This window comes from Somniosus microcephalus, chromosome 31 (assembly GCF_052327205.1).
Source record: "Somniosus microcephalus isolate GS21.2 chromosome 31, FLI_Smic_1.0, whole genome shotgun sequence".
Taxonomy (NCBI): Eukaryota; Metazoa; Chordata; class Chondrichthyes; order Squaliformes; family Somniosidae; genus Somniosus; species Somniosus microcephalus.
This window is the reverse complement of record NC_141017.1, coordinates 42,270,410-42,292,229: the sequence shown is the minus strand read 5'-3', so window position 1 is coordinate 42,292,229 and position 21,820 is coordinate 42,270,410. Positions and strand designations below refer to the sequence as shown.

General features: G+C 48.2%; 1 protein-coding gene across 1 annotated transcript; it reads left to right on the top strand.

Moving 5' to 3' along the window:
- The first annotated feature begins 550 nt into the window (after nucleotides 1–550).
- On the top strand, nucleotides 551–12,812 carry LOC147097819 (uncharacterized). Its single transcript, XM_085971963.1, has 3 exons — nucleotides 551–928; nucleotides 2,400–2,427; nucleotides 10,936–12,812. The coding sequence occupies exons 1-3, from the start codon at nucleotides 722–724 to the stop codon at nucleotides 11,358–11,360; spliced, it is 660 nt and encodes a 219-aa protein (XP_085828089.1). The 5' UTR covers nucleotides 551–721; the 3' UTR covers nucleotides 11,361–12,812.
- The last annotated feature ends 9,008 nt before the right edge of the window (nucleotides 12,813–21,820 follow it).

Genomic DNA, 21,820 nt, shown 5'->3' with positions numbered 1-21,820 from the left:
TAAAGGGATCAAGGGATATGGGGAGAAGGCAGGGACCGGGTACTGAATTTGGATGATCAGCCATGATCTCATTGAATGGCGGAGCAGGCTCGAAGGGCCGAATGGCCTACTCCTGCTCCTATCTTCTGTTTCTATGTCTGTCTGTCACCCCGTATGTGTTTTTGTTCCTCTCACGTTGTGCCTTTGTTTGTCTCTCTGTCTGAACGTCTTGTTTTGTGTCATTCTGTGTCTGTGTCGTTGCAGCGCTGTATAAAATGGAGAAAGCTTAACCAGTTTTCAAAGCTGTGTCCTTCTCAACCTGCCTTGCTTTGTGTCTGTGCCTCTCTCTCATTCTTTCACTTGTGCCTATCTCTCCGTTCCTCTTTGGGTTGTTAAGTTTCCGTGTCTCGCTGTCTCTGCTCTCTGTTGCTGTTTCGTTTAATTTTTCCCTTCTTGCACTCTCGCCGTTCTTCCTCTATCCATTCAAAGTCTGGCTCCGTTCCACTGACACGTCCCTTTCCGCCGCCCCCGTTTCCTCTCTCCGCTCTGCCGGGTGAATCCTGGACGCTTTCTGTGAGTGAGGCAGCGCCTCCTCCCCGGGGAAGTCCAGCTCATGGACTCTGTCATCACGGAAACTTCCTCTTTAAAGGGAACATAAAGGACCCGAGAAACAAACCGGCTTCAGAGCAGACACGTCCCTGTCCAGGAGCGGATCTGAAACAAAGTGAGAACAGCTGGGGTCATGTCAGAGAAAGAGGATTTGAGCGAAGTGACAGTGAGCCAGACCCTGAGCAGCTGGGAGCTGGAGCGGGGCCGGGGACCGGGCCAGTGCGAGCGCCGGCTGCTCTCAGTCCTCCTCGCCTCCGTGCTGCTCCTGTTCTTCATCATCGCCTCCCTCATCGGCGCCTTTTGGCTCCTGATCTATCCCAAGATAACTACTGGAGACAAAGTAAGAACATGTCAATCTCTCTCTATCTGTGCTGCATTCCCTCGGGAGATTCCTTACTTAGTTTAGAATATCAGCTGTTTCTTCACTAAAGCTGGGCTCTGAGCTCAATCTTTAATCCTACCCTTTCGCTGCCTGACCTGCTGAATGGTTCCAGCATTTCCTGTTTTTATTTCATTAAAAGCTTTATTCTGTTACACTGGATTCGGTTCACCAGGCGGCATGGAACTCAATGCCACGCCTGGTGCTGAAAGCGTTGGTGAAACTCCAGAATCCCAATCTCGGTTTGTTTTGTCGCGTCAGGTGCTTAGTTTGACATTTTACGCAGAATTGAATGCTTGCAGTGTCTGTGTGTGGCTGCCAATTTTGTATTGGATTGTTGAGCTGCACGGGGAGCAGGTACAGGGCAGTGCGGGAGGCTGCGAGTTATTCACGGTTGCTTATCGTGACCACTGACGGTAACAAATTACATTGAAGTTACAACATATTTTTCACTCAGAGGGTGGTGGGGGGCCTGGAACTCACGGCCTGAAAGGGTGGGAGAGGCAGAAACCCTCATCACATTTAAAAAGTACTTGGATATGCGCTTAAAGTGCCGGAACCTGCAGGGCTCCGGACCAAGTGCTGGAAAGTGGGATTAGGCTGGATCGCTTTTTTTCGGTGTGCACAGACATGAGGGGCCGAATGGCCTCCTTCTGTGCTGTAAATGTCTATGATTCTAAGCCATTCGGCCCACCATACCAGCAAATGGTTCTAATCATATTTACCCGCCCTGTTCCCACAGTCCTTTATGCCCATTTCTTTAATCCACCTTTCCAATATAATTGAAAGATAACACGAGGGTAATTTACAACATGGCCCTAAATGGGCTCTTTTTGTATTCAAAGTGCAGGCTTCTATATGTATGATTAATCTATTTATATATTGGTGAATTTATTGTAAACTCTAGTACCAGGTCATTTTACCAGTTGAACATTCTGTCCTACTCCCTACTGTACATGGATCCAGTGCCTGTGTATTTATGATGGGTGAGGCAAGGATTGGGCTCAGTGGTGAGGCTCCCATGGTTTCAATGGTCTGCACACATCACTGTCTAGGCTCACACATTAAGAATGGCCACTAGAGCAGAATATCAGAGAAAATTCAGCATCTTCAGGACAAAAGAAATATATAGGATTACATAGGATGTACGACACTGAAACAGGTCATTCAGCCCAACCAGTCCATGCCGGCCATATACTGTGATTGCAGACATGGACACATACATAGATATACAGACCGGCAGACACACCGATACATGCACACACAAATGTTCACACACAGAGAAATACTCACAAACACATAGAGAAATACTCACACACGTGCACTGACACAGGACGTGACAGAGTGTGTAAACTCAAAGATTTTAAGAGATTTTATAGGAATTGCTTCCATCCCAGCATCTAATTTGATTGTCCTTCTGTTTGTATTGCAGTTTGCTGTGCACTTGTTATCAGAAATTGGTAAGTGGGCCTTTAATTATCCTTAAAATTAAATTGTCTAAATGTGTAACTGGGTTAGGTGTGGAGACACAGCAAGAGGCTGAAAGCACCTCTCTGGGAGTGTTTGATGGGACAGTGCAGAGGGAGCTTTACTCTGTCTCTAACCTGTGCTGTATCTGCCCTGGCAGTGTTTGATGGGAAAATGCAGAGGGAGCTTTACTCTGTATCTAACCCGTGTTGTACCTGCCCTGGGAGTGTTTGATGAGACAGTGTAGAGGGAGCTTTACTCTGTATCTAACCCATGTTGTACCTGCCCTGGGAGTGTTTGATGGGATAGTGTAGAGGGAGCTTTACTCTGTATCTAACCCGTGCTGTACCTGCCCTGGGAGTGTTTGATGGGTCAATGTAGAGGGAGCTTTACTCTGTATCTAACCCGTGTTGTATCTGCCCTGGGAGTGTTTGATGGGGACAGTGTAGAGGGAGCTTTACTCTGTATCTAACCCGTGCTGTACCTGCCCTGGGAGTGTTTGATGGGTCAATGTAGAGGGAGCTTTACTCTGTATCTAACCCGTGCTGTACCTGCCCTGGGAGTGTTTGATGGGACAGTGTAGAGGGAGCTTTACTCTGTATCTAACCCGTGCTGTACCTGCCCTGGGAGTGTTTGATGGGTCAATGTAGAGGGAGCTTTACTCTGTATCTAACCCGTGCTGTACCTGCCCTGGGAGTGTTTGATGGGACAGTGTAGAGGGAGCTTTACTCTGTATCTAACCCGTGCTGTACCTGCCCTGGGAGTGTTTGATGGGACAGTGTAGAGGGAGCTTTACTCTGTATCTAACCCGTGCTGTACCTGCCCTGGGAGTGTTTGATGGGTCAATGTAGAGGGAGCTTTACTCTGTATCTAACCCGTGTTGTACCTGCCCTGGGAGTGTTTGATGGGACAGTGTAGAGGGAGCTTTACTCTGTATCTAACCCGTGTTGTACCTGCCCTGGGAGTGTTTGATGGGACAGTGTAGAGGGAGCTTTACTCTGTATCTAACCCGTGTTGTACCTGCCCTGGGAGTGTTTGATGGGGACAGTGTAGAGGGAGCTTTACTCTGTATCTAACCCGTGCTGTACCTGCCCTGGGAGTGTTCGATGGGGACAGTGTAGAGGGAGCTTTACTCTGTATCTAACCCATGATGTACCTGCCCTGGGAGTGTTTGATGGGACAGTGTAGAGGGAGCTTTACTCTGTATCTAACCCGTGATGTACCTGCCCTGGGAGTGTTTGATGGGACAGTGTAGAGGGAGCTTTACTCTGTATCTAACCCGTGCTGTACCTGCCCTGGGAGTGTTTGATGGGTCAATGTAGAGGGAGCTTTACTCTGTATCTAACCCGTGCTGTACCTGCCCTGGGAGTGTTTCATGGGACAGTGTAGAGGGAGCTTTACTCTGTATCTAATCGTGCTGTACCTGCCCTGGGAGTGTTTGATGGGACAGTGTTGAGGGAGCTTTACTCTGTATCTAACCCGTGCTGTACCTGCCCTGGGAGTGTTTGATGGGTCAATGTAGAGGGAGCTTTACTCTGTATCTAACCCGTGTTGTACCTGCCCTGGGAGTGTTTGATGGGACAGTGTAGAGGGAGCTTTACTCTGTATCTAACCCGTGTTGTACCTGCCCTGGGAGTGTTTGATGGGACAGTGTAGAGGGAGCTTTACTCTGTATCTAACCCGTGCTGTACCTGCCCTGGGAGTGTTCGATGGGGACAGTGTAGAGGGAGCTTTACTCTGTATCTAACCCATGATGTACCTGCCCTGGGAGTGTTTGATGGGACAGTGTAGAGGGAGCTTTACTCTGTATCTAACCCGTGATGTACCTGCCCTGGGAGTGTTTGATGGGACAGTGCAGAGGGAGCTTTACTCTGTATCTAACCCGTGCTGTACCTGCCCTGGGAGTGTTTCATGGGACAGTGTAGAGGGAGCTTTACTCTGTATCTAACCCGTGCCGTACCTGCCCTGGGAGTGTTTGATGGGAGAGTGCAGAAGGAGCTTTACTCTGTATCTAACCCGTGCTGTATCTGCCCTGGGAGTGTTTGATGGGACAGTGTTGAGGGAGCTTTACTCTGTATCTAACCCGTGCTGTACCTGCCCTGGGAGTGTTTGATGGGTCAATGTAGAGGGAGCTTTACTCTGTATCTAACCCATGCTGTACCTGCCCTGGGAGTGTTTGATGGGACAGTGTAGAGGGAGCTTTACTCTGTATCTAACCCGTGTTGTACCTGCCCTGGGAGTGTTTGATGGGACAGTGTAGAGGGAGCTTTACTCTGTATCTAACCCGTGTTGTACCTGCCCTGGGAGTGTTTGATGGGACAGTGTAGAGGGAGCTTTACTCTGTATCTAACCCGTGCTGTACCTGCCCTGGGAGTGTTTGATGGGACAGTGTAGAGGGAGCTTTACTCTGTATCTAACCCGTGTTGTACCTGCCCTGGGAGTGTTTGATGGGGACAGTGTAGAGGGAGCTTTACTCTGTATCTAACCCGTGCTGTACCTGCCCTGGGAGTGTTTGATGGGACAGTGTAGAGGGAGCTTTACTCTGTATCTAACCCGTGTTGTACCTGCCCTGGGAGTGTTTGACGGGACAGTGTAGAGGGAGCTTTACTCTGTATCTAACCCGTGCTGTACCTGCCCTGGGAGTGTTTGATGGGACAGTGTAGAGGGAGCTTTACTCTGTATCTAACCCGTGCTGTACCTGCCCTGGGAGTGTTTGATGGGGACAGTGTAGAGGGAGCTTTACTCTGTATCTAACCCGTGCTGTACCTGCCCTGGGAGTGTTTGATGGGACAGTGTAGAGGGAGCTTTACTCTGTTACTAACCCGTGCTGTACCTGCCCTGGGAGTGTTCGATGGGGACAGTGTAGAGGGAGCTTTACTCTGTATCTAACCCATGATGTACCTGCCCTGGGAGTGTTTGATGGGACAGTGTAGAGGGAGCTTTACTCTGTATCTAACCCGTGATGTACCTGCCCTGGGAGTGTTTGATGGGACAGTGTAGAGGGAGCTTTACTCTGTATCTAACCCATGCTGTACCTGCCCTGGGAGTGTTTCATGGGACAGTGTAGAGGGAGCTTTACTCTGTATCTAACCCGTGCCGTACCTGCCCTGGGAGTGTTTGATGGGAGAGTGTAGAAGGAGCTTTACTCTGTATCTAACCCGTGCTGTATCTGCCCTGGGAGTGTTTGATGGGACAGTGTTGAGGGAGCTTTACTCTGTATCTAACCCGTGCTGTACCTGCCCTGGGAGTGTTTGATGGGACAGTGTAGAGGGAGCTTTACTCTGTATCTAACCCGTGTTGTACCTGCCCTGGGAGTGTTTGATGGGACAGTGTAGAGGGAGCTTTACTCTGTATCTAACCCGTGTTGTACCTGCCCTGGGAGTGTTTGATGGGACAGTGTAGAGGGAGCTTTACTCTGTATCTAACCCGTGCTGTACCTGCCCTGGGAGTGTTTGATGGGACAGTGTAGAGGGAGCTTTACTCTGTATCTAACCCGTGCTGTACCTGCCCTGGGAGTGTTTGATGGGTCAATGTAGAGGGAGCTTTACTCTGTATCTAACCCGTGCTGTACCTGCCCTGGGAGTGTTTGATGGGACAGTGTAGAGGGAGCTTTACTCTGTATCTAACCCGTGTTGTACCTGCCCTGGGAGTGTTTGATGGGACAGTGTAGAGGGAGCTTTACTCTGTATCTAACCCGTGTTGTACCTGCCCTGGGAGTGTTTGATGGGGACAGTGTAGAGGGAGCTTTACTCTGTATCTAACCCGTGCTGTACCTGCCCTGGGAGTGTTTGATGGGACAGTGTAGAGGGAGCTTTACTCTGTATCTAACCCGTGTTGTACCTGCCCTGGGAGTGTTTGATGGGACAGTGTAGAGGGAGCTTTACTCTGTATCTAACCCGTGCTGTACCTGCCCTGGGAGTGTTTGATGGGACAGTGTAGAGGGAGCTTTACTCTGTATCTAACCCGTGCTGTACCTGCCCTGGGAGTGTTTGATGGGGACAGTGTAGAGGGAGCTTTACTCTGTATCTAACCCGTGCTGTACCTGCCCTGGGAGTGTTTGATGGGACAGTGTAGAGGGAGCTTTACTCTGTTACTAACCCGTGCTGTACCTGCCCTGGGAGTGTTCGATGGGGACAGTGTAGAGGGAGCTTTACTCTGTATCTAACCCATGATGTACCTGCCCTGGGAGTGCTTGATGGGACAGTGTAGAGGGAGCTTTACTCTGTATCTAACCCGTGATGTTCCTGCCCTGGGAGTGTTTGATGGGACAGTGTAGAGGGAGCTTTACTCTGTATCTAACCCGTGCTGTACCTGCCCTGGGAGTGTTTGATGGGACAGTGTAGAGGGAGCTTTACTCTGTATCTAACCCGTGCTGTACCTGCCCTGGGAGTGTTTGATGGGTCAATGTAGAGGGAGCTTTACTCTGTATCTAACCCGTGCTGTACCTGCCCTGGGAGTGTTTGATGGGACAGTGTAGAGGGAGCTTTACTCTGTATCTAACCCGTGTTGTACCTGCCCTGGGAGTGTTTGATGGGACAGTGTAGAGGGAGCTTTACTCTGTATCTAACCCGTGTTGTACCTGCCCTGGGAGTGTTTGATGGGGACAGTGTAGAGGGAGCTTTACTCTGTATCTAACCCGTGCTGTACCTGCCCTGGGAGTGTTTGATGGGACAGTGTAGAGGGAGCTTTACTCTGTATCTAACCCGTGTTGTACCTGCCCTGGGAGTGTTTGATGGGACAGTGTAGAGGGAGCTTTACTCTGTATCTAACCCGTGCTGTACCTGCCCTGGGAGTGTTTGATGGGACAGTGTAGAGGGAGCTTTACTCTGTATCTAACCCGTGCTGTACCTGCCCTGGGAGTGTTTGATGGGGACAGTGTAGAGGGAGCTTTACTCTGTATCTAACCCGTGCTGTACCTGCCCTGGGAGTGTTTGATGGGACAGTGTAGAGGGAGCTTTACTCTGTTACTAACCCGTGCTGTACCTGCCCTGGGAGTGTTCGATGGGGACAGTGTAGAGGGAGCTTTACTCTGTATCTAACCCATGATGTACCTGCCCTGGGAGTGCTTGATGGGACAGTGTAGAGGGAGCTTTACTCTGTATCTAACCCGTGATGTTCCTGCCCTGGGAGTGTTTGATGGGACAGTGTAGAGGGAGCTTTACTCTGTATCTAACCCGTGCTGTACCTGCCCTGGGAGTGTTTCATGGGACAGTGTAGAGGGAGCTTTAATCTGTATCTAACCCATGCCGTACCTGCCCTGGGAGTGTTTGATGGGAGAGTGTAGAGAGAGCTTTACTCTGTATCTAACCCGTGCTGTACCTGCCCTGGGAGTGTTTGATGGGACAGTGTAGAGAGAGCTTTACTCTGTATCTAACCCGTGCTGTGCCTGCCCTGGGAGTGTTTGATGGGACAGTGTAGAGAGAGCTTTACTCTGTATCTAACCTGTGTTGTACCAGTCCTGGGAGTGTTTGATGGGACAGTGTTGAGGGAGCTTTACTCTGTATCTAACCCGTGCTGTACCTGCCCTGGGAGTGTTTGATGGGACAGTGTTGAGGGAGCTTTACTCTGTATCTAACCCTGTGCTGTATCTGCCCTGGGAGTGTTTGATGGGACAGTGTAGAAGGAGCTTTACTCTGTATCTAACCCTGTGCTGTATCTGCCCTGGGAGTGTTTCATGGGACAGTGTAGAAGGAGCTTTACTCTGTATCTAACCCTGTGCTGTACCTGCCCCGGGAGTGTTTGATGGGACAGTGTAGAGGGAGCTTTACTCTGTATCTAACCCGTGCTGTACCTGCCCTGGGAGTGTTTGATGGGACAGTGTAGAGGGAGCTTTACTCTGTATCTAACCCATGCTGTACCTGCCCTGGGAGTGTTTGATGGGACAGTGTAGAGGGAGCTTTACTCTGTATCTAACCCGTGCTGTACCTGCCCTGGGAGTGTTTGATGGGGCAGTGTAGAGGGAGCTTTACTCTGTATCTAACCCGTGCTGTACCTGATCCTAATGACAGTAGAAAGTTACCAAAACAATTTCAATCAAAATAGATGAAAGTGAAATAATACATTTGATACCTCAGCACGGAAAGGTTTACACTGATGAGGGGCTTACGCTGTCTGGGCTATGGGTGAATTTTGTGGCCAATTCTTTAGTTTTATGTCACTAGTGAATTGCAGCTCATTTGCATAGACTCCAGGTTATCATTAGAAGGATGAAGGGGGAGAAGTTAAAAGAAATGTTTTTCACACGGATTGTTATTAGCTCAGGGAATGCTTTAGATTTTGAGGCAGAGACAGTAACATCATTTAAAACGGAAGTTGATAAGATTTGAAAGGAAGTATATAAAAGGATGCAGTAAATAGGCTTAGAGTAGATAGCTGCAGTTGATAAGGCAGCACCGATTGATGCGCTATCAATTACTCATAAAAGACTGAGAGTTAAGAGAGTAACTAAAGGCTAAAGGCTTTTATTAACAAAAGAATGAAGGTCTGCCTCGAGTGGTCGACCGGTCCAGAAATACAAAGGGCTGGGGAGCAGTCACCTTTATACTAGGACTTGTGGGAGGAGTCAGCCGAGGCATGTCCAGGCATGTACACAGTGGAATACAAACAGTGGTTTACCACACCGATACCAAATGGCCTCCTGCGCTGTAATTTCTATGATTCATTGAGTTCCTTCCTCTCGCTCACTCAGCCCTCAGTTCCTGCCCTGAATGTTGCTACTTGAAAGTGCTGAGGTCATGTTATGACAATCAGTATTTGTTAAACATCTGAAACCAGTACAGTTTCTATCAAGAACATAAGAAATAGGAGCAGGAGTCGGCCATTCGGCCCCTCGGGCCTGCTCCGCCATTCAGAGTCATAGAGTTTAGAGTCATAGAGTTTTACAGCACAGAAAGAGGCCCTTCGGCCCATCATGTCTGCGCCGCCCATCCATCCCTGTCCAGTCTAATCCCATTTTCCAGCATTTGGTCCATAGCCTTGTATGCAATGGCATTTCAAGTGCTCATCCAAATGCTTCTTGAATGTTGTGAGGGTTCCTGCCTCTACCACCCTTTCAGGCATTGAGTTCCACATTCCAACCACACTCTGGGTGAAAAAGTTCCTCCTCAAATCCCCTCTAAATCTCCTGCCCCTTACCCTGAATCTATGCCCCCTTGTTATTGACCCCCCTACTAAGGGGAAAAGTTCCTCTTTGTCTACCCTATCTATGCCCCTCATCATTTTGTACACCTCAATCAGGTCCCCCCTCAGCCTTCTTTGCTCCAAGGAAAACAACCCCAGCCTGTCCAGCCTCTCTTCATAGCTGAGGCGCTCCATCCCAGGTAACATCCTGGTGAATCTTCTCTGCACCCTCTCCAAAGCAATCACATCCTTCCTATAGTGAGGCGATCTGATCTGATCTGATCTGATCTCAGCCTCAACTCCACTTCCCTGCCCGCTCCCCATAACCCTCGACTCCCTTACTGTTCAAAAGTCTGTCAATCTCCGCCTTGAATATATTCAATGACTCCGCCTCCACAGCTCTCTGGGGAAGAGAATTCCAAAGATTCACGACCCTCTGAGAGAAAAAATTCCTCATTTCCGATTTAAATGGGTGACCCCTTATTCTGAAACTATGCCCCCTAGTTTTAGATTCCCCCACGAGGGGAAACATCCTCTCTGCATCTATCCTGTCAAGCCCCCTCAGAATCTTATGTTTCAATAAGATCACCTCTCATTCTTCTAAACTCCAATGAGTATAGGCCCAACTTGCTCAACATTCCTTCATAAGACAACCCCTTCATCTCAGGAATCAACCTAGTGAACTTTCTCTGAACTGCCTCCAATGTAAGTATATCCTTCCTTAAATAAGGAGACCAAAACTGTACGCAGTACTCCAGGTGTGGTCTCACCAACGTCCTGTACAGTTGTAGTAGGACTTCCCTGCTTTTATACTCCATCCCCCTTGCAGTAAAGGCCAACATTCTATTTGCCTTCCTAATTACTTGCTGTACCTGCATGCTAACGTACAAGGACCCCTCTGTACCGCAGCATTTTGTAGTCTCTCTCTATTTAAATAATAATTGGCTTTTTTATTCTTCCTACCAAAGTGGATAACCTCACATTTTCCCACATTATACTCCATCTGTCACCTTACTGTCCACTCACTTAACCTATCTATATCCCTTTGCAGATTCTCTGTCAACTCAGCTCAATTGGCAGCACCTTTCAGCCTGAGACTCAAGTTATATTCATTTGAAGAGTCTGCCAGTACTGACGTGATCTGCTTTTCTCCAAACTCACCGGGGACACTTTTGCAATGTTCACAGCTTGAGATGTTGAGCAGTGCAGAATGATTCAGAGCAGTTTGAATGTGGTGTAAAACAAGTTATCAAATAACAATATACGCAAAGGTTGCTGAGCACACGGAGGCAGGAGCCCAAACGCAAAGTTTGCAGATAGACATAATATATTAGCTGCAGCAAATCCATTTAATCTGATGTCTGTTTCAATTCTGTCTCTAGATAACAGCAAAACTGTAAATTGGTTAAGTACCACTGGGCTGGGAAACAGCTATCTGGGCAGTGGATTCCACTTCGAAAATCAGGAGCTACGCACCACCAGGGATGGGATGTATTATGTGTACGCTAAGCTGAAAGTGCACTGCACTGTTTTAAATCAATGTAAGAACAGTTCATCAGTCATGTTATACATTACCCAATGCAATGACGACAATAATTGCGACTCCATATTGAGCATGGAAGTGAAAGTGCCGCAGGGAGAGGAGGAGGAACAGGAGCACCAGACTGCCTTCGCTTACTCGGGCACGTTAGTCCAAATCTCAGCCAAGAATTTTATACAAGCCAAAATTGAAGGTTTGCGGCAGGAGGACGACGTCATGCCAGATTCTGAACACACATACTTTGGAGCTTTCCTGATAGAAAGCTAGATTTTCTCCAATCTGTACAACTGACAGCACTTTAACAAACTTTACAATTGTGGATTCTGGAGAAACAATCTGTGTACAGCTCAGGGACTGTGGCAATGCTATAGGTGCGGGCTATTTATAGTTACCTAACTCTCCTCTGACTGTTTGAGTCTGTTTTTTGGGAGAAGGGACTCAACGCTTATGTCTCACTACATTCATTATTTATATATAAGAGCGTTTACTCCCTGAGAGGCAGTGTTTCAATCAGCAGAGGTGGGTTATTGGGCATGTTATATGTCCTCTTTGTCTGATGTTCAGATTATGGTATTCCCAAATTTGGGGTTCTCTAACTAAACCTCTTTTTGTAAGAGGTGAAATATTTATGTAAACCATATTGCATTGCACTGTTTGGAGAAGTAGTGTCCCTTCAGTCTGTTTCAATGTTCAGGAGATGAAAAAACACTCATTCCCAATAGATTCCCACACTTCCTGCAAATAGAATTCACCATTCCAGCTCCTTTTTATGGAGATTAGAGATGCAGCCAGTATTTTGTAGTCCTCATTCTCAAAGGGTACAGAACATCAGCTAATCACAAGGCAAAGGACCACCAAACATTCAGTGCTATGAATGAGAAAAGGCAGCCTGGTAGGACAGCTTGTGTCCATAGTGCTGTGTCGTGGTACAATGGATTAGTGTACAGACACAGTGCCACAGAGTTGTGCCTCCAAGATTCCCCATAAGGAAGCTTGAGAGGGTTGAAGTTGAGGTGAGAGAAAATTGGCAAACAAGCTAACCTGTGCACCCTGGGATCTCCCTATTTCCAGCTCTAGAATGGCACTGTTAGTACCCTATCAGTACTATCCCCTTAATGACTTGGTAACATAACAAGATTAACCTATTTTGTGCAGAAAGATTCAAGGAACCAGTGTCTCCGCGAGGTGCAGATACCAGAGAGAGGAGTCTCTGGGTTGCAGGGGTAGTAGTTGTGGTCTCTGAATGATCTTTGCTGACATGGATTACTCTGTCACAATAATGCAACCCTTCTCTCTGAAGAAGATTATTCCATCTTTATAATAAAAATGCTCTTTCTTGCTTTGACAAAAACTAAGAAAGTTAATCTGAGTGTGGTGGAGATTGGAGTACCAGGCAGTCCTCAGACACAACATAAACCCAGTGCTTACATCACATTATTTGTATTTCCATTGGAAAGTCGCAGGACAGTTACTACACATTTACATAAACTAGCGAATGTAATATTTTCATTTGAACGTAACTTGTTTGCACTAATTTATTGCTTGTTTATTGTATTATATTTACAAATTATCTACCTTTTGTAATATTTATGTTATTTATAAAATCAGACTGTTGCTAGATTGTGCTTACTGATAATATATATTCCTGCGTTTATAATTACGATGATGCATTATTCTGTTAAAATCAAATAGTAAAAATGTATTTCTAGCCTTCCTTGTGCTGCTGCTAGTTTAGAAAGACTCCGGTTCTCAGTCACAGCCATTCCTGGTCGGAATCACTGGCTGCTGTCGAGTTAGGATCCCACACGCTTTGCTAAAATGACCATGTTTAAGAGCCGCTTATCTTCCGATTAGGCACTCTGCAGCCTTCCGGTCTCAATATCGAGTTCAACAATTTCAGATCATAACCTCGGCCCCCATTTCATTTTCACTTATATTTTTCCACTCCTTTCCTTTCCCCCCCCCCCCTTTCCTTTTGTTTCTCTCTCACACCTGGCAGCTATCTTTTGCCCTGCCAGTACACTTTACACCTAATCACAGCCTATTACCATCTCGTCTAGCTTCTAATCTCTTTTACTTCTTTTGGTTCTTTTATTCTTTTGTCCGATCGCAGCCCTGCCTTCGACCTAGTTCCTTTTCTCTCCAGTTTTGAAGAAGGGTCAAACCCGAAACGTCAACTCAAATTTCTCTCCACGGATGTTGCCTGACTTGCTGAGTTTTTCCAGCATTTTCTGTTGTTATTTCGGATTTCCAACATCTGCAGTATTTTGCTATCGTCATAGAGCGATTATTATCGGCCATGGAATAAACTTCAACCATCCCGGGCCACACGGTGAAGGTGGTCGTTGCTGCACAGCCTCTGACCGGGGGCGGGAAACTGAGAGAGTGAGGGAAACTGAGCGGACAACACAGCGCGGGAGAGAGAGGGTGAGAAACAGTGAGGGGAATCGCGAGTGAGAAACCGGAGAGAGAGTGAGAAACAGTGAGGGGAACCGCGAGTGAGAAACCGGAGAGAGTGAGTGAGAAACAGTGAGGGGAACCGCGAGTGAGAAACCGGAGAGAGTGAGTGAGAAACAGTGAGGGGAACCGCGAGTGAGAAACCGGAGAGTGAGGGGAACCGGAGAGAGTGAGTGAGGGGAACCGGAGAGTGAGAAACCGGAGAGTGAGGGAAACTGAGCGGACAACACAGCGCGCGAGAGAGGGGGGAGAGTGAGAAACAGTGAGGGGAACCGCGAGTGAGAAACCGGAGAGAGTGAGTGAGGGGAACCGGAGAGAGTGAGTGAGGGGAACCGCGAGTGAGAAACCGGAGAGTGAGTGAGAGGAAACTGAGAGAGAGTGAGGGAAACTGAGCGGACAACACAGCGCGGGAGAGAGAGAGTGAGAAACAGTGAGGGGAACTGGCGAGTGAGTGAGAGGAAACAGAGAGTGAGGGAAACCGGAGAGTGAGAAACCGGAGAGAGAGTGAGAAACAGTGAGGGGAACCGGAGAGTGAGTGAGAGGAAACAGAGAGTGAGGGAAACTGAGCGGACAACACAGCGCGGGAGAGAGAGTGAGAGAGAGAGGGGGAGAGGGAACCGGAGAGAGTGAGTGAGGGGAACCGGAGAGAGTGAGGGGAACCGGAGAAGTGAGGGAGAAAGAATGAGGGGAACCGGAGAGTGAGGACGGGGAACTGAGTGGACAACACTGCGCGCGAGAGCGGCGGTTAGACAGAGAGGGGGGTCAGTGAGGGGGGAGTGAGGGGGGGGAGAGTGAGGGGGGAGAGGGTCAGTGAGGGGGGAGAGGGTCAGGGAGAGGGAGAGGGTCAGTGAGGGGGGGAGAGAGGGTCAGTGAGGGGGGGAGTGAGGGGGTGAGAGTTGAGGGGGGAGAGGGTCAGTGAGGGGGGAGAGTGAAGGGGGGAGAGGATCAGTGAGGGGGGAGAGGGTCAGGGAGAGGGAGAGGGTCAGGGAGAGGGAGAGGGTCAGGGAGGGGGAGAGGGTCAGTGAGGGGGTGAGAGTGAGGGGGGCGAGGGTCAGTGAGGGGGGTGAGAGTGGGGGGGAGAGGGTCAGCGAGGGGGGGTGAGTGAGGGGGGGGAGTGAGGGGGTGAGAGTGAGGGGGGAGAGGGTCAGTGAGGGGGAAGAGGGCCAGTGAGGCGGGGAGAGGGTCAGTGAGGGGGAGAGTGAGGGGGGAGAGGGTCAGTGAGGGGGGAGAGGGTCAGTGAGGGGGTGAGAGTGAGGGGAGAGAGGGTCAGTGAGGGGGAGGGTGAGAGTGAGGGGGGGAGAGGGTCAGTGAGGGGGAGAGGGTCAGTGAGAGGGGGGAGGAGGTGAGGGGGGGAGAGGGTGAGTGAGGGGGAGAGGGTCAGTGAGGTGAGGGAGAGGATCAGGGAGGGGGAGGGGGTCTTTGAGCGGACTGCTGAGGGGCAGAGAGCTCTGGCGGTGCCCGTTGTTTTCGGGGGTGGGGGCGATCCGCCATAATTCAGACACAAGGCTGGTAAAGAAATGAGAGCGCGACTGCGCGATAAAGGTAAATCGTCAGCAGTTAACAAGCAAACCCCCCGAACCCCAACACCCCATGGGCTGAACCCCCTGGCAAAGTGAACATAGTCTGAAAACTCCACCCGCCATCCTAACCACTCAGATACCAGCCTGGTTTTCCCACAGTGATGGTGACCACTCCCATAGTGTGCACTTGGACAATTTACTCTGTTATCGCCACCCACAACCAGCCCTCCCAAATGCTCTGCCACCCAGCCTCAGGCTCCTGTGAAAAGTGCACTTTTAATGTTTGTCATAAGAACATAAGAAATAAGAGCAGGAGTAGGCCATATGGCCACTCGAGCCTGCTCCGCCATTTAATAAGATCATGGCTGATCATTGACCTCAACTCCACTTTCCCACCGATTTCCATATCCCTGGATTCCCCTAGAGTCCAAAAATCTATCTCAGCCTTGCATGTACTCAAAGACTGAGCATCCACAGCCCTCTGGGCAGAGAATTCCAAAGATTCACAACCCTCTGAGTGAAGAAATTCCTCCTCATCTCAGTCTTAAATGGCCTACCCCTTATCCTGAGACAATGCCCCCTCGTTTCTAGACACTCCAGCCAGGGGAAACAACCTCTCCGCGTCTACCCTGTCAATCCTCTTCAGAATCTTGTATGTTTCGATGAGATCACCTCTCATTCTTCTAAACACCAGAGGGTATATGCCCATTCTATGCAATCTCTCATCATAGGACAGTCCTCTCATCCTAGGAATCAATTTAATGAACCTTCGTTGCACCGCCTCCAAGGCAAGTATATCCTTCCTTAGAAAAGGAGACCAAAACTGTGCACAGTACTCCAGGTGTGGTCTCACCAAGGCAAGACTTCCTTACTCTTATACTCCAACCCCCAATAAAGGCCAACATGGCATTTGCCTTCCTTATTGCTTGCTGTACCTGCATGCTAGCTTTCTGTGTTTCTTGCGCAAGGACACCCAAATCTCTCTGAACACCAACATTTAAAAGTTTCTCACCATTTAAAAAATATTCTGTTTTTCTATTCTTCCTACCAAAGTGAATAACCTCACATTTCCCTACATTATACTCCATCTGCCACCTTACTGCCCACTCACTAGTCTATCTACATCCCTTTGCAGACTCTGTGTCTCCTCACTGCTTACTGTCCCACCTAGCTTTGTATCATCAGCAAACTTGGATACATTACACTCGGCCCCTTCATCTAGGTCATTAATATAGATTGTAAATAGCTGAGGCCCCAACACTGATCCTTGTGGCACCCCACTAGTTACAGTTTGCCAACCTGAAAATGACCCTGTTTTCTGTCTGTTAACCAATCCTCTATCCATGCTAGTATATTACCCCAACCCCATGAGCCCTAATCTTGTGTAATAACCTTTTATGTGGCACCTTATCGAATGCCCTTTAGGAAATCCAAATATATTACATCCACTGGTTCCCCTTTATCTAACCTGCTAGTTACATCCTCAAAAAACTCAAATAAATTTGTCAAACACGATTTCCCTTTCATAAAACCATGTTGACTCTGCCTAATCATGTTATAATTTTCTAAGTGCCCTGATACCACTTCCTTAACAATGGATTCCAGCATTTTCCCGACGACTGGTGTCAGGCTAACTGGCCTGTAGTTCCCTGTTTTTTCTCTCCCTCCTTTCTTGAATAGCAGTGTTACATTTGCGACCTTCTGGGACCTCTCCAGAATCTAGGGAATTTTGGAAATTCAAAACCAATGCATCCACTATCTCTTCAGCCACCTCTTTTAGAACCCTAGGATGTAGGCCGTCAGATCCAGGGGATTTGTAACCTTTTAGTCCCATTAGTTTCTCTAGTACTTTTTCTCTACTTATATTAATTATGTTAAGTTCCTCACCCTCATTAGACCCTTGGCTCCCCACCATTTTTGGTATGCTTTTTGTGTCTTCTACTGTGAAGACAGATACAAAATATTTGTTTTTTGGTGGACAAATGTTGGCTAGTTTACCAGAAGAGTTCCCTGCACCTCTTCAACTAATACCATGGAATTGTTTGCATCCATCTGTGTGTGGGTTCCCTTGTGAAGAATGGGTAGCTTTCTCCTACAAAAATAGAGCAAACAGATGATTTCAGCATTCGAATGTTAGACTAGATGTCCTACCTACATTCCACCTGAAGTGAAAGGAGGAATAGAGAACATGCAGGTAGTTTGAGGAGCCATTGTAAGTGGGTGAGAAAACATGTAACACTTTGTGAGTGAAAGGAAGCCTTGGCCTTTGTTTCACTGACATAGTAAGCGAGGGTGTAGTTCGATAATAAAGCAGCCATGCCAGCCTACAGCATGACTTGGACAATATCCAGGCAGGGGCTGATAAGTGGCAGGTAACAGATATGGCACATAACTGCCTGGTAATGACCATCTTGAACAAAAAAATGTTAACTTACAAACAGTGCAGTCCTGTGGAACAGTGCAGGCCTGTTGGCCAAGGAATCCAGGAAGACAAATTTCAGCAGAGTTCCAGCGTTGAAAAGAGCTCAGTGAAAACAAAGAACAAGCAGGGTCAGGGGTTGGGCAGTGGGCTCTGCACAGGTAGCTTGAAACTTGTAGTTTGAGCTAAAATGCACCCACTATTCGAGCCAGGGGTTCTTAAACTGTGCAAGAGAGGAGATTGGGGGAGTTCTAGTGAAAAGCAAATTTAGCACTGATGTTAAGAAATTCCTCTTCACACAAAGTGTAGGGTAGGGTAGTTGGAGGCACAGACCTTCAATAGCTGGGAAAATCGGGTAGGGTATGTGTTAGATCCGTGTAACTTAATGTTGTGTCCTTCAATAATCAGACTGCAGGGAACGATTCAACAGGTGTTTACTGAATGAGGGTTACTCTAGAACTAACTCTACAGATCACTACTCAGGGTTTATATACAGGTGTGGTCACTGCCGGTACTACAGTATACAGGAGCTGTAAAAAGTAGTTCTCCCCTTAAAGGTACATACATTACAATTCCTCCCCTTTTAGATTAACAGTACCATAACACTCATTTAACAATTAAATATCAAACTAATTACAATTAACACTTTTAACATGCAACATTAGCTGAAAATAGTCTATTTATAAATTCAGTCTTTGGGGAGGCTTCCTGATCCTTTCTGGATAGCGCCTTTCCCGAGTGTCTTGCTCTTGGTGCGGAGGCGATTCTGGCCCCCTGTCGTCGGTTGGTTCATCAGCTTCTGATGTTACTGTTTCTGGGGTAGATGCTACCTGTACGTCGGGTTCATCACCAGGTACGTATGGGCGAGGCATGGGGTTGACTTGTTCCTGTGACTCTAGGATCTGGTCAGCATGGCGTCTCACGATGCTCTCCCCAACGTCCACTGTGTACATTAGTGGGCCCTGCCGTGTGCACATCGTTCCTGGCTGCCATTTTTCTGTTCGGTAGTCGCGGGCCAAGACTGGTTGCCCTACATTGAAGCTCCTTGTTGGCTCCTCATGGATGTGCTGGAATTGCTTACTCTCAACATCTCTTCGTACGTTTGGTCTGAGCAAATCCAGGCGAGATCTTAACCTTCGGTTAAAGAACATCATGGCTGGGGCCTGGTTGGTGACTGCATGTGTCGCATTCCGGTAGGCAAACAGGAAATTGTCCACCTTGTGCTGCAGCGGAATGTTGTCATTGTACATAGCCTTTATTGCCTTCTTAAAGGTTTGTACGAACCTCTCAGCCAATCCATTTGTGGCTGGATGATACGGGGCGGATGTGTAATGCCTTACCCCATTCCTTTTCATAAATCTTCGAAACTCTTCGGACACAAACTGTTGTCCGTTATCAGAGCAAATCTGCTCTGGCAAGCCGTTCCTGGCAAAAATGGTCCGTAGGACTGCAATAGTTTTCTCCGTGATGGTGGAGGACATTTTGATCACCTCAGGCCATTTCGAGTGCGCATCCACGGCTATTAAAAACATTGAGTCCATGAATGGACCAGCAAAATCAATATGCACCCGTTGCCATGGAGATGAGGGCCACTCCCATGGGTGTAGAGGGGCATGTGGTGGTGCATTTTGGACCTTCTGGCATCCTGAGCAGCTCTTTGTCAGGTCCTCGATTTGCTGATCAATCCCCGGCCACCACACATAAGCCCTAGCAAGGCTTTTCATTTTCACCCCTCCCAGATGACCTTCGTGAAGCTCATTGAGCACTCTCTCCCTTAACTTGGGTGGAATTACCACTCGGGATCCACACATCAAGGTCCCCTGGCATACTGACAGCTGTTCTCTTCTGGATGAGAATGCTGGCAACAGTGAGTCGCCATGTGCTAGCCATCCCTTCACCGTCAAATCATATACCCGAGACAGTGTCGGGTCATTTCGGGTCTCCTTCTCTATACCAGCGTTAGTTACTGGCAAGCATTCAATTATAGTTGAATGAAATATTTCAACAGGATCCACTGCTGGTGCTTCCTCCGCAGTAGGCAGTGGCAGGCGTGATAGCCCATCAGCGTTTCCATGCTGTTTTGTGCCCTTCTACTCGATTTCATTTTGGTGCGCCCCTAGAAAAAGGGACCATCTTTGTAGCCGTTGCGCAGTCATCACCGGAACGCCCTTCTTTGGATTAAAGATGGAGACAAGTGGTTGGTGGTCAGTCAGCAAGGTGAACTTCTGCCCGTGCAGATAGTGATTGAACTTTTTCACTCCCCACACTAGGCTGAGGGCCTCCCTGTCAATCTGGGCGTAGTTACGCTCGGCTGAGGTTAGTGATCGTGACGCAAAGGCTATTGGCCTCTCTGAGCCGTCCGAGAATTTGTGCGACAGCACCGCTCCAATGCCGTAGGGTGACACATCACATGCCAACCGAATTGGTAATGCCGGGTTGTAATGGGCCAATACCTCTTTCGATGTGATTAGTGTTTTGCTCTTCTGGAAAGCTCGTCTACATTCGTCACTCCACTTCCATGGCACCCCAGTTTGCAGTAGGGTGTTCAGTGGGTGTAGTATTGTAGACAAATTTGGCAAGAACTTATGGTAGTAGTTTACCAGCCCGAGGAACGACCTCAGTTGTGACACATTTTCCGGTGCTGGAGCCTTGACTACTGCCTCAATCTTCTCTGGGGACTTATGTAACCCCTCTTTATCGATAACGTGGCCACAATACGAGATCTGTTTTCTAAAAAACTCGCATTTGGGGCGGTTAGCTCGGAGCCCATATTCCTGCAATCTAGTGAGCACCTGCTCCAGGTTGGCAAGGTGATCACTGTCATTTTTGCCCGTGACCAGGATGTCGTCCAAATAACACTGGGTCCCTGGGATCCCTTGCAGGACTTGTTCCATTGCCCTCTGCCAAATAGCCGGAGCTGATGCTACCCCGAATACCAGCCGGTTGTATTGGTAGAGACCTTTATGGGTGTTGATTGTGAGGTAATTTTTGATGCTTCTTCTACCTCCATTTGCAGATACACCTGGGCCAGATCAATCTTAGTGAAGCGTTTCCCTCCAGATAGCGAGGCGAAAATATCTTCAATCCGCGGAAGTGGATATTGTACGGTGTGAAGGACCGGGTTCACTGTTACCTTAAAGTCCCCACAGATGCGAACCTTCCTTGGTTCCCCAGGCGTGCTGCTCAACGACTTTTTCATCACAGGGACGATGGGTGTAACCCACTCGCTCCAGTCTACCTTGGACAGTACACCTGAACGTTCCAGACTCTCCAGCTCTGCTTCGATGGCTGGGCGGATCGCATAAGGTACCGGTCTGGACTTAAAAAATTTTGGGCTTGCGTTTTCTTCAATTTTAATCATCGCTGTCATGCCTTTTAGTGTTCCGAGTCCTTGCTGGAACACTTCTTTCGCGTCAGTTAGGATCTTTGACAGTCGCCCAGGTGTGACGTCGTCATTCTTTTTGTCAGCCACAGCCAGTGCCTGTATGGAATGCCAATCTAGCTGTATCTTCCGGATCCATTCACGTCCTAGTAGTGGTGGTCCTCCATCTGGCAATACATATAGGTCCATTTTTGGTGTTTCCTTGCCGTTATATATAACGTTCACCCTTATTTTTCCTTTGGGGTAGACTTTTTGCCCCGTGTACGTCTTCAAGACAATCTTTGTATCTCTCAAGGGTATATGTGAGAATAGCCACTTGTAGTCCCTTCGGTTTATGACTGTTAGGGCTGATCCTGTGTCCAATTCCATTTTCACTTGGACTCCTGCTATCTTGAGCGTGACCCAGATAGTTTGGTGATCCTCCGTTTTGATCACATTATGTAGTTTCAGACAACCCAGCTCCTTGCTTCCAGAGTCTGTATCACTCTTCTGTTCGTCTGAACTACTCTCCGTCACCTTATGTACCTTCTTGTACTTCTCCTGTGGAGATTTTTTGCTGCTGGTTTTCTTTCCCGACCTGCAGACTCTTGCTATGTGTCCTACTTTTCCACACTGTCTGCACACTTTGTCTTTGAACCAGCAATCATTATGGTCGTGTGTTGTTCTGCTGCAGCGATAGCACTTCACTGTTCCGTATGACATTTCATTTGTGCCATATTCTTGCGGTCTCCGTTGTATCTCTGCAGCGCCCCGTGCTGCTGCTTCATGTGATACTGCAATGCTGAAAGCCTTGTCCAGTGTAAGATCCTTTTCTGATAGAAGCCGTTTCTGGGTTCCTTCACTTTGAAGCCCACACACAAACTTGTCCCTTAAAGTACTGAAGTACAAAGGGATCTGGGGGTCCTGGTGCACGAAACTCAAAAGGTTAGTATGCAGGTGCAGCAAGTGA